At 40.0% G+C, this 12,648-nt stretch overlaps 1 protein-coding gene across 1 annotated transcript in view; it reads left to right on the forward strand.

The window, feature by feature from the left end:
- Positions 1 to 7,065: 7,065 nt before the first annotated feature.
- atp10a (ATPase phospholipid transporting 10A) overlaps positions 7,066 to 12,648 on the forward strand; it is a 36,957-nt gene continuing 31,374 nt past the window's right edge. The window contains exons 1-2 of the mRNA XM_062395584.1: positions 7,066 to 7,737; positions 11,789 to 11,993. Coding sequence (XP_062251568.1) covers positions 7,313 to 7,737; positions 11,789 to 11,993 — 630 coding nt within the window. The 5' untranslated portion in view covers positions 7,066 to 7,312. The remainder of the gene's footprint in view (positions 7,738 to 11,788; positions 11,994 to 12,648) is intronic.

A 12,648-nucleotide genomic window follows, 5' to 3' on the forward strand; every position in this document is an offset into this window, starting at 1 on the left:
GAAAAACATGTTTTTAAAGATAACCTCGCAAAATCCAGATTTTTAACATAGCAGGTAAAATACACATTATATTTTATTGGTCTGTTTCAGTGACAGGGTAAAACACTCTTGGAGCTGATATCCCCCGCCAAACAGTTATGTTCCAACTTTATTTTTGTTAGTTGTAAACGCAGTTCTGTGTATGGAAAAGATGCTTATTGTAGGAGAATGATCATTAGGAGGTGTTGTTCATCCTCTGCTCTCATTTTCACATCAGACTGGCAGCTATCCACCACTCAGTCACTGATTAAAAGGTCATATTGTAGCAGTGGCCTGTAATTAAGAAGGTTCTACCCTCTGGCACAATATGCCAATTGTTTATGCAAGACCTCTTTCTCGCTGTGATTTCCCCAAGCCCTGTGAGCTACACGTTTGTGCAGATACAGCAAAAATGTCTCCATTTTGCAGGGAAATTCATCAAATCAATTATTGAGTTAATTACTTTGATTTATTTGGGCCTGTGCACAGTGAACCTCTTAATGCTTTACACACCCAAGAGGCAGTCAGCTGAATCCTTTCATAACCAAGTCATGGGCACAGAACAGAAAGTGACATTGTTTCTCAAGAGCTACGGATCAACAGAACTTTGATAAGACTGCTCATTTGTTTGTGAAATCAAGACCAAGATTCTTTCCTCATGCTAACAGCTCTGTTTAGCTGTACCTGGGCAAAGAGGTGCTTTGCATTTGCAATAATTAACTCATCATAAAAAATGTGTGTAACTTGAATAGTTTGTATTTTATTCTTCAATCTGTCTCTCCTACATCAGTCATTTTTATCTTGTTATTTTATCTTGCAAAATGTTTCCCAGCTCTTCAGCCCTGTTTGTGCTACACCCGCCCACATTCCTCACTGCAGCCAAGGAAGATACCTATTTTTATCTCGTCTTCATCAACATGGCAACACTTTTTAATTAAGCTGAACAGTATCCACTTAACGAAGTCTCAGGAGGAATGGTCATTCAATGTGCTTTCTAATTAAACACCAATCAAGACCCTGCATTCTTTGTACACAGGCTTCCAGTACATGCCGCTCCACTTAAAGGGCCAGTGGGTAAGATGTAGGAGACAGTGATCTATTGGCAGAATTTTTTTAGTAAATAATCCAAGTGATGATGTCACTGGTGTGTAACTAACAGAATCGTATATATCAATCAATCAAACTTTATTTGTGTAGCCCATATTAACAAATCATAATTTGTCTCATAGGGCTTAAACATGGTGTGACATCCTCTGTCCTTTTATGTATGAATTGTTGTTGTGTTTTACCCTAGAATAGGCCCTTTATTATTTAATTTTATGTTATGGGGAGAGGGTCCTCTCAGTGGAGGCCGCCATGTTTTTTTTACAGTGTTCCTGACTAATAATATATGTATATATATACAATGATTTACTCATTGTTTTAAAGAATCTCAATATGTCAATTGATATGACTTACCTAAATCTTTCACTTTATAGTCCTTTGTGACTCAAAGCATGCAGGTGCTGGATTGGTATGTTGCAACATAATCATCAAAATGCAGAAACGACTTAAATACAATATCTTATCTATATGTATGTGAGCCAATCAAGGACACCATGCAGGAGTAGAACTGTGTCAAATGTAGTCAGATGATTTTCATTAAGTTCGAGTCATGCTGTTTGAAGATCATGAGGATGTGCAGCTGAACTAGATATTTTTTGTGTTGGCCCTAATCTGAACTCTAATAAACAGGGTCTGAGCATATAGGTTAGAGAAGGTGAATACAATTTGAAAGTAGCATGAACAACTTCCACCCACACCCTATAGTGATTGAACGACCACCACATGTCGCCCTCCACTCTCTCTTTACCTGGATTTGTTAGTGGATGTGCGAGACTACTCGCTAAGTGTACATTTTGGTAATATCACGATGATGCAGAAGTATCGGTGGACGACTGGGGGGGTCAGGAGCTTCAGGACCGGAGTTTTCTGTCAGGGAGAAGAGCTCCCTGTAATGATTGGGGCAGGAATTCGATCCATTATTAAGACTCAGACAATGAGTGACATTTAATAAAAGCTTTAATGAGAGACTTCTTAACCGGCAGATATTTGTCATCAGCAGACAGGCGAAGCACTGACACAACGAGTTTGAACTGCAGCCAATACAAAGACAAGACGACTGTGTAGTGAAAGTTTATAACCTGGTGAAGATTGCGAGGCAGACCAGGGTTCTTATACTGCATCAGGTGTTTGGGAATCAGCTGCAAAAGTTCAAGGGACCTGCAGAAGTAAACCTTGCCCAGACCTGCCAGTCAAATCACACACAAGCTCAAATATACCAAGACATCATTGTTCATTCATTCAGACACATTCATTCACAATTACACGCAGAGGAAGGTGGGGCAGACCATGTACAGACCTTGACTGAGGCCTTTTTAAGTTAGCAGAAAAAGCACAATATGTCTACTTTAAACAGCAATCCTTGCCAAATAAGGGCATTTCCCTTGTTCACTACCTGACAGACTACAGGGCTCTGCTCACCTGTTTATAAATGTCCTAATCGGCACTGCGCTTCCTTTGGCCATTAAAAATAAACGTCCCAAGTTTGAAACCAATAAGATCAATGGTTCTTGAGGCATGTGTTCCCCAGACAGACAGACAGACAGACAGACAGACAGACAGACAGACAGACAGACAGACAGACAGACAGACAGACAGACAGACAGACATTTGTGAAGTTAGCAGGTAGATATCATAATTTCTCTTATTTTGGTGAATAATCACCCAAAACCAAAGTTCTCCATAATTATTTAGCCAGCATGTCTTAACACAGTATAGGATCATTGCAAATTTGTTACAACATTACTTTGATAAGACTGTTAATTTATGTAACTGAATAATAATTCTTCAACACTGCCTAAGGAAGATGAACAGGTGAGGATTTTAATCATCCCTCACTTGGTTGTGTTTGCCATCTGCAGAAACTGATCACCTTTGATACAACAACATCACTCCAACAGATTGATCTGCAGCTTCACCCAAATCAGCAGGTTTACTCCCGGCTCACCAGGAAATCAGTGGCCTCGGCAGTAATTGCTCTACTGTGTGACAAACATCACATCCATTCTTATGAAGAGAGGGTCACCGGGCTGATGTACAGGCAGGGAGATGGATTATTCACACTTCAGAGACTTGAAAGACATTTTTTACATACAGATAAAAATAGAGCGGCAGCCATGGACAGATCATCACATCAGGTTTACTGCCGGAACAGATGGTATATTATCTTATCAGAACATGGGAGAGTTTAGAACATGTGCAATTATGGCTTCCTCTTGGTTTTCTTCACAGCTACAGATCATATCAAAGGTGCTAAACGTCCCAGCAACAGAAGTATCATCTTCACACCAGAGACATTTTCTGATTTCACAGGACGCCCTCACATATTTCATATTCAGATCCTCTTCATTTGTCCTTGTTAAAAGTTTCATGGGTAAAGAAATGGAAATTGAGTCTGAATGTAACAAAGCTGTCATGTGATCTGAATGCACTTCTAAAACAGTCGATTTGTACGATTCATTCATTTATATTCACAGTATTATCATCATACAGGTGATTCAGACTGGTGAGGTTGGTGTAACCCGAAACATCCTTAAAGAACAAAAACTAAAGAATGGAGGATAAGGATTTTTCATTTGTCATATAACACCTACAGCATGGCCATTTATAACATTCCCTTGTCTGCACCCACGTCCTGTAGTCTAGATGTTGCACTGGGAGAAATGAAGCGCACCGTACTGATTGGAGTATCATGCCCTCTTCTGGCAGGTTGCTCGCTGCCTTTGACAGAGGATGGACTGCAGCTGTGTCTCTGTTAACCTCCAGTGGGCTCCATTTACAGAGCAGTCCTGTTCCATTCCTGTGGGATGTTCACTTTCCTATTATTTGACCTTCCACCTGAGGGCACTCTGAAAAGAGACCATTCTGTACTGCTCAGAATAAGTAAAGAGAATTTACTCACCTACAGTGAGTAAAGAACACATCCACTGTTTGATGGATGTGTTCTTTACTTGAGCATTTTCATTTCTTGCAGTAAAAATATACTGTGCTACGTTCAAGAGGGAAACACCTTTTACTTCAGTACATTTACCTAATAATTATTAGTTACTTTAAAGACTAAGGTATTACATGTCTTATTAAAGTATAACGTCAATGAGCTGAGAAAAGTACTAACGAAGAGATAATAATGAGGCTTAAAAAACAGACGAAATTAAGCTTCTTCCTCGTGTTGCAATTTAAGAGAGGACACACAAATATAGACCAATCAAACGCAGATTAGGAAAATATCTTCATTCCCCCTAAAACTAATAAACAACGAAAACTTAAACTATATAATAATGTCAGTATACTAGAGAGTTCAATGATGCTTTGTGCGTCATCTTTTTTTAAGGTCTTTCAGTTTGTACTGATATCATGAAAGGCCTAACTCTATGGTATAGACAGAATTCTTGAAATTAATTTTTTTGCTGGTAGAAATGCTTTTTCCTGTACAGCCAGAGCACATTACTCAAATATGCATCACCGTGATTTAAAGAGATCCATTGGGTTGTGCCACAAGTTTATGTTGAAGGGCAGCATGCCAGCTCTCTCTGAGGAGGGACTCCATACCAAAGGGGCAGAAAATATGAATATGGATTCCACTAGGTGACAAAATGAAAAATACCAACTCTCCGTTCGCAGTTTTAACACACTCAAAATATTTCTGTGAGTTCTGTGGGTAGATAACTAATGCCTTACAGCATTATCACTGCTTCTCTCCTAACACCCGACGATGACAATCTGCAGGTGAAGTTTAACCTTACGTTTTTGCAAGAGCGAAAAACTTGGGATGATTTCTATTTTCAGTTGAGAAATACAGCCCGGCTTAGTTTTGAATTGTTTCTTTTTGAGGCCACAGAGGTTTTCTGTCTCAGATTCGCACCTCACTCCGGTCATTCATCATTGGGCAATTGAATTGTTCTCCATGCCAAGATGCCACAGTGTAAAATCAGCCATTAGTTTTTAGCCCAACAGCTGGATGTTCCCATGGCAAACTGCTGCAAATGCTGGTATAGGCCTTTGATTTATTCTCTTCTGGGGAACCTGCTGGCCAATTGGACAGTCTGTCTCTGGAGGTGCTCATTTTTCACTGCTTTGCTTTCGGGCATGACTCCACATTCCCTTTAGGAATTTCTTCCTGCAACCTACTCCTGTACAATATGATTAGCTGGTACACTTAAAAACCACGCAACAAACTTTAAACCCTTGTGTAGGATTTTGTGACTTTAATGACTCCTTGTCTTGTTTTGTGGGATTATATTTTCAAATCTGATGATTCTTTTAAAAAATGTCAGACAATCATTTTGTGATACACTTGGTAATAATAGCAGCTCAACAGGTGACCAACATAGAATAAAAACAAAAATATAATTATTTTGATGGGTTAAGTTATATGAATAAAATAATACTACATTTTGATTGAATGTGTTGTATTTGCAATACAGTGTAGGAACATGTTAAAAAGACAGCAGAGATAAACTACTTCAATTTAAGCATCAAGGTTACACATGGCATTGTTGGTAACCTCACTGAGTCAGAGAATCGCTGTGATTTAAAGCTACAATCATTGTTTTTTGGCCACTAGGGGGTAGGAAAAACACTGAGAGAAATCAACACCCAAACTGCTGTGTACCACATGTTTGGCTGTTGTGGTGATCGTGTGACCTAAAATTTCCCTTTTGTATTGTGCTATTTTGAAAAGTGTTTCACTGTAGTGAGTTAAAATGCTTGCTAACATATAGATTTTTTAACTTTTCTCACCAACTTAGAGCTACCTTTATCAGATTGAGTTCATCTGGTTAAACGTTTTCACAGCTTATTGCAGTTTTTCAAGATTAGAGGCTGAGGAGGTTCACAGAGTCAATGACCTGTCAGTGTTTGGCACTAAGTCGTGCTGGTAAGCTAGCAAGGAAAACTGATTAGTCAGTCAAGTTTTCAGTAGTCTGATTATGCACCAACCACTGAATGGACTTGATGGCCCAAACTATCTGCTGATGTTGTGTCAATTTAGTTACATTAGACTTGACTGTAACATAAGATGGTAATGTTTAGTGTCTGTTTTCGAAAGAATTAGAACCGCACAAGAAAAAGTAAAAATGACTTCCTGATGCAGCTACCACTAATACAAAGTAGTAGTAGAGTAGTTTTCACTTTGAATGGCACATTGTTACGCTAGTTACTTTTCCCTGTCAACAGTGTAAAGAAGAAACATTTATAAATACATGCACTAAATAATGTCATGTAGCTAAACTTATTTCTCGTCATGTCATTTGAGTACCCTTGTTGTTTGTTGTTTGCTTAAATTGATTGTTACAATAAGTCACAACACATGCAAATACAGAAACAACACTGAAAATGTCCCCAGGGGACCCAATAAGTCATGAATGTGGCTGTAGTCCAATGCTTTGTAAAGTTCCATCACCACTGACGAGTAGCACACTTCAACAACTTCGGAATTGATGACGATGTTTTCTTAATTTGCACGTGTTTTTCCTATATGCATGTGTTTTCTTAACCTGCAGTATGTTGAGCTGTCTCGTCCACCGCAGTATTATTATGATTATTAGTTGTCTTATTATTATTCACATTCTGCATTAGAGGTGGTACAGACGTAAATTATTTATGAGTTGAATGACTCTTTTTAACTGGTATAACTCACACATGTAAACATACATATTTATAAATAGTGTTTAGGGAGTGTGTACTTGCAGCTTCCTGTAGCCCAGTGTAAACTCCAATAATACCGCGTGGCACTTGGAGACTGAAAGCCCAGGTTTGGGAGGTGGGAGGGGCCTGTGGCTCAGATTTCCAGAGGAGAGAGACCACCGGGTCGGTGACGAGCATCCTGTGTGTGCGCAGCCTCGGCGGCGCCGCTGCTGCATACACACAGCGCCACCCTGCGACCATGGGCTGAGCCCCATCCACATGATGTACAGATCGAGTAGCGAGTCCGGGGGCAGTCCGAGCGGAGCCTCCTACTACCCGAGCATCCTCAGAAAAAAAAAAAAGGCAAGAAGCTAAACAATCAAAACTTTTCCTGAAGAGTCTACATGGACGAAAAGGATCAGCTCGTGTGACCTGACGAAGAGACTGACGGGAGGCTCTCTTCGCACGGACAAAGAATGATAGCATTTTGTTTGCTTTTTTCCGTGCGCGTGTGACTGTGTGAGGGGACACGACAAGCTGAAGTGTGGCAAAGTTTTGAGGCAGGGCTATGGCGCGGAGCGGAGACGCCGCCGGTATGTCCGAAGCTCCCAAAGTCCAGAGGAAGAAGAAGAAGAAGAGCAAGGAGAACAAAACCAGGACTGTCCACACAAACCTACTCTACGACCTCTCCAAAGGGGAAGAAAACCCCAACAGACACTATGCAAACAACAAGATAAAGACCACCAAGTACACGGTGCTCTCCTTCCTGCCAAAGAACCTCTTCGAGCAGTTCCATAGGTTCGCCAATGTTTACTTTGTCTTCATCGCTTTGCTGAATTTTGTCCCGGTTGTCAACGCGTTCCAGCCCGAGCTGGCCCTGGCCCCCGTGGTGTTCATCCTGTCAGTCACTGCCATCAAAGACCTGTGGGAGGACTACAGGAGACACAGGTCGGATAAAGAGATCAACCACATGGACTGTCTGGTCTTCAGCAGGTACGTCAGGGCCTGGACACAGCCAGGGCAGCCAGATGTGTGTCCAGATGCTGCCGTTTGTCCATCAGGGTCCACTGAACAAACTGTCCTCTGCAACTAATGCTTCCTCCTACACACGAGCAGATGAGGGCACTTTAAAAGAAAAAACAATCAACCCACTCTTTAAAGAGTCAAACCCTGTAGTTTTGAAGATGTGCTTTTTGACTTTTCTTGATCATGGCCATGCATCCACTTTGGCCTTGTCAGTCCAGGATAGGAAGTAAAGTCAAGCTAAACCTGGCTAACACAGGAGCAACGTATATCACACAGAATCTAAAAGTCTGAAAAAAACCACCTGTTTCCTGCCCGCCTGTCTGTCTGAGAGGTGTGAATCCTCTTGAGACACACGCAAGTGCTACCATGGTTTAATATGACTCAACAACAACAACAACCGGTTTGCCCTACTACCAACCAAGCGTGGGACAAAATATCGGTACATCACCACATAATCATCCTGACAAGTGAGATAGGATTATCAATATGTTTTAACAAACTCTGAAATTACTGACACATGCAATGTGTGAGAAAATAAGAGCAGTTGAGTAAATCATTCAAACTTATATACAAGCACGAATTGGAACAGTGACAAAGCAGATTTATTGTCATTTTCAGAAAATCATTCAGTATATAATCTTAATTGCAGACAAACCAGGTAGGATAAACACAAAGTCTTCTGACTTTACTCGATAGACTGTTTACAAAGAGCTCTGCACACAACATCCAGCACACAAACAATAACAAAGACAGTCTATCGTAGAACTGTTTGAGGACTCAGCAATGCACTTTTTTGTACATTGTTTCATCTCAGTCTGAGTGACCGCACATTGCAATGAATACATACACATATCCTGTTATTTTACTCTTTAGGGGCATCTTTTATTCTTCAGGTAGACAGTTATCATGATCTATCGTTATATGATTGTCTTGCAATACATTGATTATCGCAGAATCCCTATATCTTGATTATTACCGGTATTGTAGGCCATGTATCACGTATCGTACCGTGAGTTGCCCTGCGATTCAGGTGTGTGTGTGTGTGTGTGTGTGTGTGTGTGTGTGTGTGTGTGTGTGTGTGTGTGTGTGTGTGTGTGTGTGTGTGTGTGTGTGTGTGTGTGTGTGTGTGTGTGTGTGTGTGTGTGTGTGTGTGTGTGTGTGTGTGTGTGTGTGTGTGTGTGTGTGTGTGTGTGTGTGTCCGTGCGTGTGTCCGTGCGTGCGTGCGTGCGTGCATTTTGCTAATGAAAAGCAGCACTGTTGACCATGTACAGAGCATAATTCACGGTAATCAAAAGGCTCAGTGTTCGGCCGCTACAGAGTTTGAGCTTAAGTCTTGACCCGAGTTGTTCTGTCAAGGTTGGACATAATTCAATTTTCTTCTGCTTTGGCTGTATTTGGAAAAACATCTCCTTGCTCATGCCCAATAACAGCTGACTGGGCTTTACCTCACACCACAGCCTTGTGTCATTTTCCTCAAGGTGACACACAAAGTCGCTCACACTGCGGATCACTTCCCTAAAGCTACAGGTGAACCCATGTCTAGGAAAACAAATATTCATCCTCACACAGCCACCTTTCACATGGCAAAGTAGGGGGAGTCTGGATCTGTGATAAAAGAAATTCCATTTTTATCAAAAACACTAATATTTACAGAGTCAGAATGATTGAAACAGTCATGATTTAAAGCAGAGGATTCTTCCTAAATGTAGATTGTGAAGCCGCTACAAAGACACATGCACATAAACACTGAAATCGCACATTTGCAAATGTACTTAAATGGAATGTAAATAGTTTGCTCCTAATCAGTTTTTAAAAGTGACATCAGCATCTGATGGTGCTGTCCTCAAACAATCTGGATTCCAGGTCACTCAACGCCTCAGTTTTACCACAGCAGTTTATCTAGTTGTTTTTCTATCTTAGCTGATATACTCTTTTATAACCGGATCATTCATTAGTGACGTGTGTCAGACTTCTTCTCCATGACCCTCTTTTCTTTACGGAGAATTGAAGATAAATTTCTCATTCAGTCATCGTTGAAGGGTTGATCTCTGGCCACCATTACACCACAGGAATAATGCATTTCCACAGTCTACTTGTTTTCAGAAAACACTGAAGTAGTTTTTTGACAAATCTATCGAAATAAACATTGATCAAATAATTAAATGCTCGGAAAAAAACCTGACACAGAAGTAAAACAATTTCCTCCATTCAGTACTGTTGCTTTCATTTTAGAAGTAAAGTTTTTAATGTAGCTGTGACCTTTTTATACAAAGATCACCAGTATGAGGAGTGCTCGAGGTTCTTTCATTCGTATTCATAGATTCATGATCCTGGTATGTTATGGTTCCAGTTGGCTGTGTACATTTTAATAAGGTGTGAAGTCAAAGATAACAAAGCCATGTGCTCACTAGATTTACACATTTAAAATGTAAATTTGTCCACAAGGAGTAGACATATTTACCTTGTACGTTTCTTCAGCCGTTTCAGGATTTTTTTCTTGGTTTTACTTCTTTGTGACAGGAAATCTTATTTCTCTTATAGAAAAAGACTTCCACGTTCTTTTTCTTCAAAATAAATGCACATTGTTGTTCCCAGCTGGAAAGAAGAACTGCTTTTTTTTTTTTTAACGATCATTTAGTTTGTTACAGTCTTCCACAGCCCATGATGATGCCTTCAAATAGCTTTAGTTAATTAACCACTTGTCCAAAAATCAAAGACTTTCAGTTTACTGAGAATAAAAACCAAGAAAGCCTTACATTTGAGAAGCTGGAACAAGAGATTAATAATGAATTCAGTTGGTGATTAGTTATGAAAAGAGATACTAAGAAGTTTTTAGTTAATCAAATAATATTTAAGCCCTACAGTGCATGCAATATTTTGTAAAACAAATGACTATTCACTTAATTATTCACTTATTTGATGAATTTGACAAGTTGACCGATAATTAACCATCATTTTATGAGTAATTATTTTTGGCCTCTTGCCCCTGTTTGCATTGGTATAAATGTCTCACACTTGGCTTTAAAAAGCTGAATCACACATTCAATACTCCCTTGATCTAAATAGTTTTTTATTCATAGGTTATTGAGTTATCCTTATTTCTAGGCAATAGAATAACTGTACCTCACAAACAGCTATGAAGATGAGTTTTACTCTCTCATGTTCCCTATGTGTTTTTTTCTGTGTTATTATTGTCCTGTTCTCTTTAAACAGTTTATGCATGGAAATAGTCTGATGTTCATGATGAATTCACGTGAACTGCAGTGAAAATGAAAGGAAAGACATATTCTTATCTACTCTGATGTAGCTCATTAATGTCAGTGAATGTGTGTGTGCGGGTGTGTGTATAGGGGTGGTTTCTATCAGAGCTATATATATTTTTATTTAATATATTTGATACCAGGTCACATTGTACAGAAATAAAGGCTGGTTACCATTATTATAATCTCAGAGATGTTATCCGTCCAATGCAGCAAATTCCACTCAGATTAGTGACATCATTTACAATAACAACACAACCACATCTGTGGAGAGAAGAATCTGAGTGTTGACACTAAAAACCCAAAAGTGTTTGACTCGTGACAAAGGCAGTGTTTTGTTATATGAGATATGAGATCCTTTTCTCTTCAGTTGGGGAATAACATTTGTTTAAACCTCCTGAGAAAGTTCCGGTCCCTCCACCTACATCCCACATACAGTATGTTTATAGTCCTCTGAGGACGCAGTGTTGTGCTCATACATTTTGGACATGTTTAGTATTTAGATGGACATCTTGTGTACGACTTTGAGAGGAATAATTTAGGTTAAGAGGAATTGTTACCACTATAGTCTTTGGTAACAGCTTTAGCACCAGCAAACAGTCTGTCCTCCTTCATGCTCAACATGTCCACTGTTCCAGATTTATGGAAGTGGATCTGAAGTTTCTGTTTATAGAACCACCAGTTATTGAAAACAATAGCTACACATCTTTCATCCCCCAGCTTACACCATCTCTTTTGCCTCCTCATGGTTTTGGCAGAGCGGAGAGACGCTATTTGGAGAAATACTGGAAGGAGGTGCGGGTGGGAGACTTCATCAGGCTGCGATGCAACGAAATCCTCCCCGCCGACGTTCTGCTGCTGAGCTCCAGCGACCCTGACCGCCTGTGCCACATCGAGACCGCCACACTGGACGGAGAGACCAACCTCAAGCAGAGGCAGGTCGTCCGCAGCTTCTTTGACCTGGTGAGACGGATGCTCATCACCCCTTGTTTTCCTGTGGTCACACAAACTGTGTGTGTGTGATAAATCCTTTGATAGAAGCTAACATTTACTCAGATTTCAGTGTGTATGCTGCAGTTTCAGACTGTTGGTTACTTTCATTTAGTTGGTTAGGAGCTTTGGTCACAAAGTAATAAATTCAGAAAAGGTTTGTTTCACAGTTTTAGCTCACATCTTTAAGCCAATCAGATAGTAGGATTTATCCATGGAGAGACCCTAGAAGATCACTTTAAGTTAACGTTTTTTTTTTTTTAATCTTGGATTCTGAACTTTTGTGTCCTTTACCGTTATCAGACATCTGAACTCTGAAGAATGCAGCTGGAGTTTTGATTTGTCAGACATGCGTTCTCAACAAAAGGAACATTTCCAAATCATTTAAACGAGGGGTTGAGCCTGAATTTGCTTTGACTCCTTCTGGCATCTACACTCACACTTGCTCGCTTTACATTTTACAGAAATTTTCCTGCCCACAATCGGACATTTTTTATTTTACTAAGGGGCAGGCAGGAACATTTCAGGGAAGTGCAACTGACTCAGACATTTCGATTCCACATACAGCCCCCCCCAATTTTTTTTTTACTCTGGTTGTTGCTCTTAAATGTTTCCACTTCTGGTGGCT

This window comes from Platichthys flesus, chromosome 9, assembly GCF_949316205.1.
Source record: "Platichthys flesus chromosome 9, fPlaFle2.1, whole genome shotgun sequence".
NCBI lineage: Eukaryota > Metazoa > Chordata > Actinopteri > Pleuronectiformes > Pleuronectidae > Platichthys > Platichthys flesus.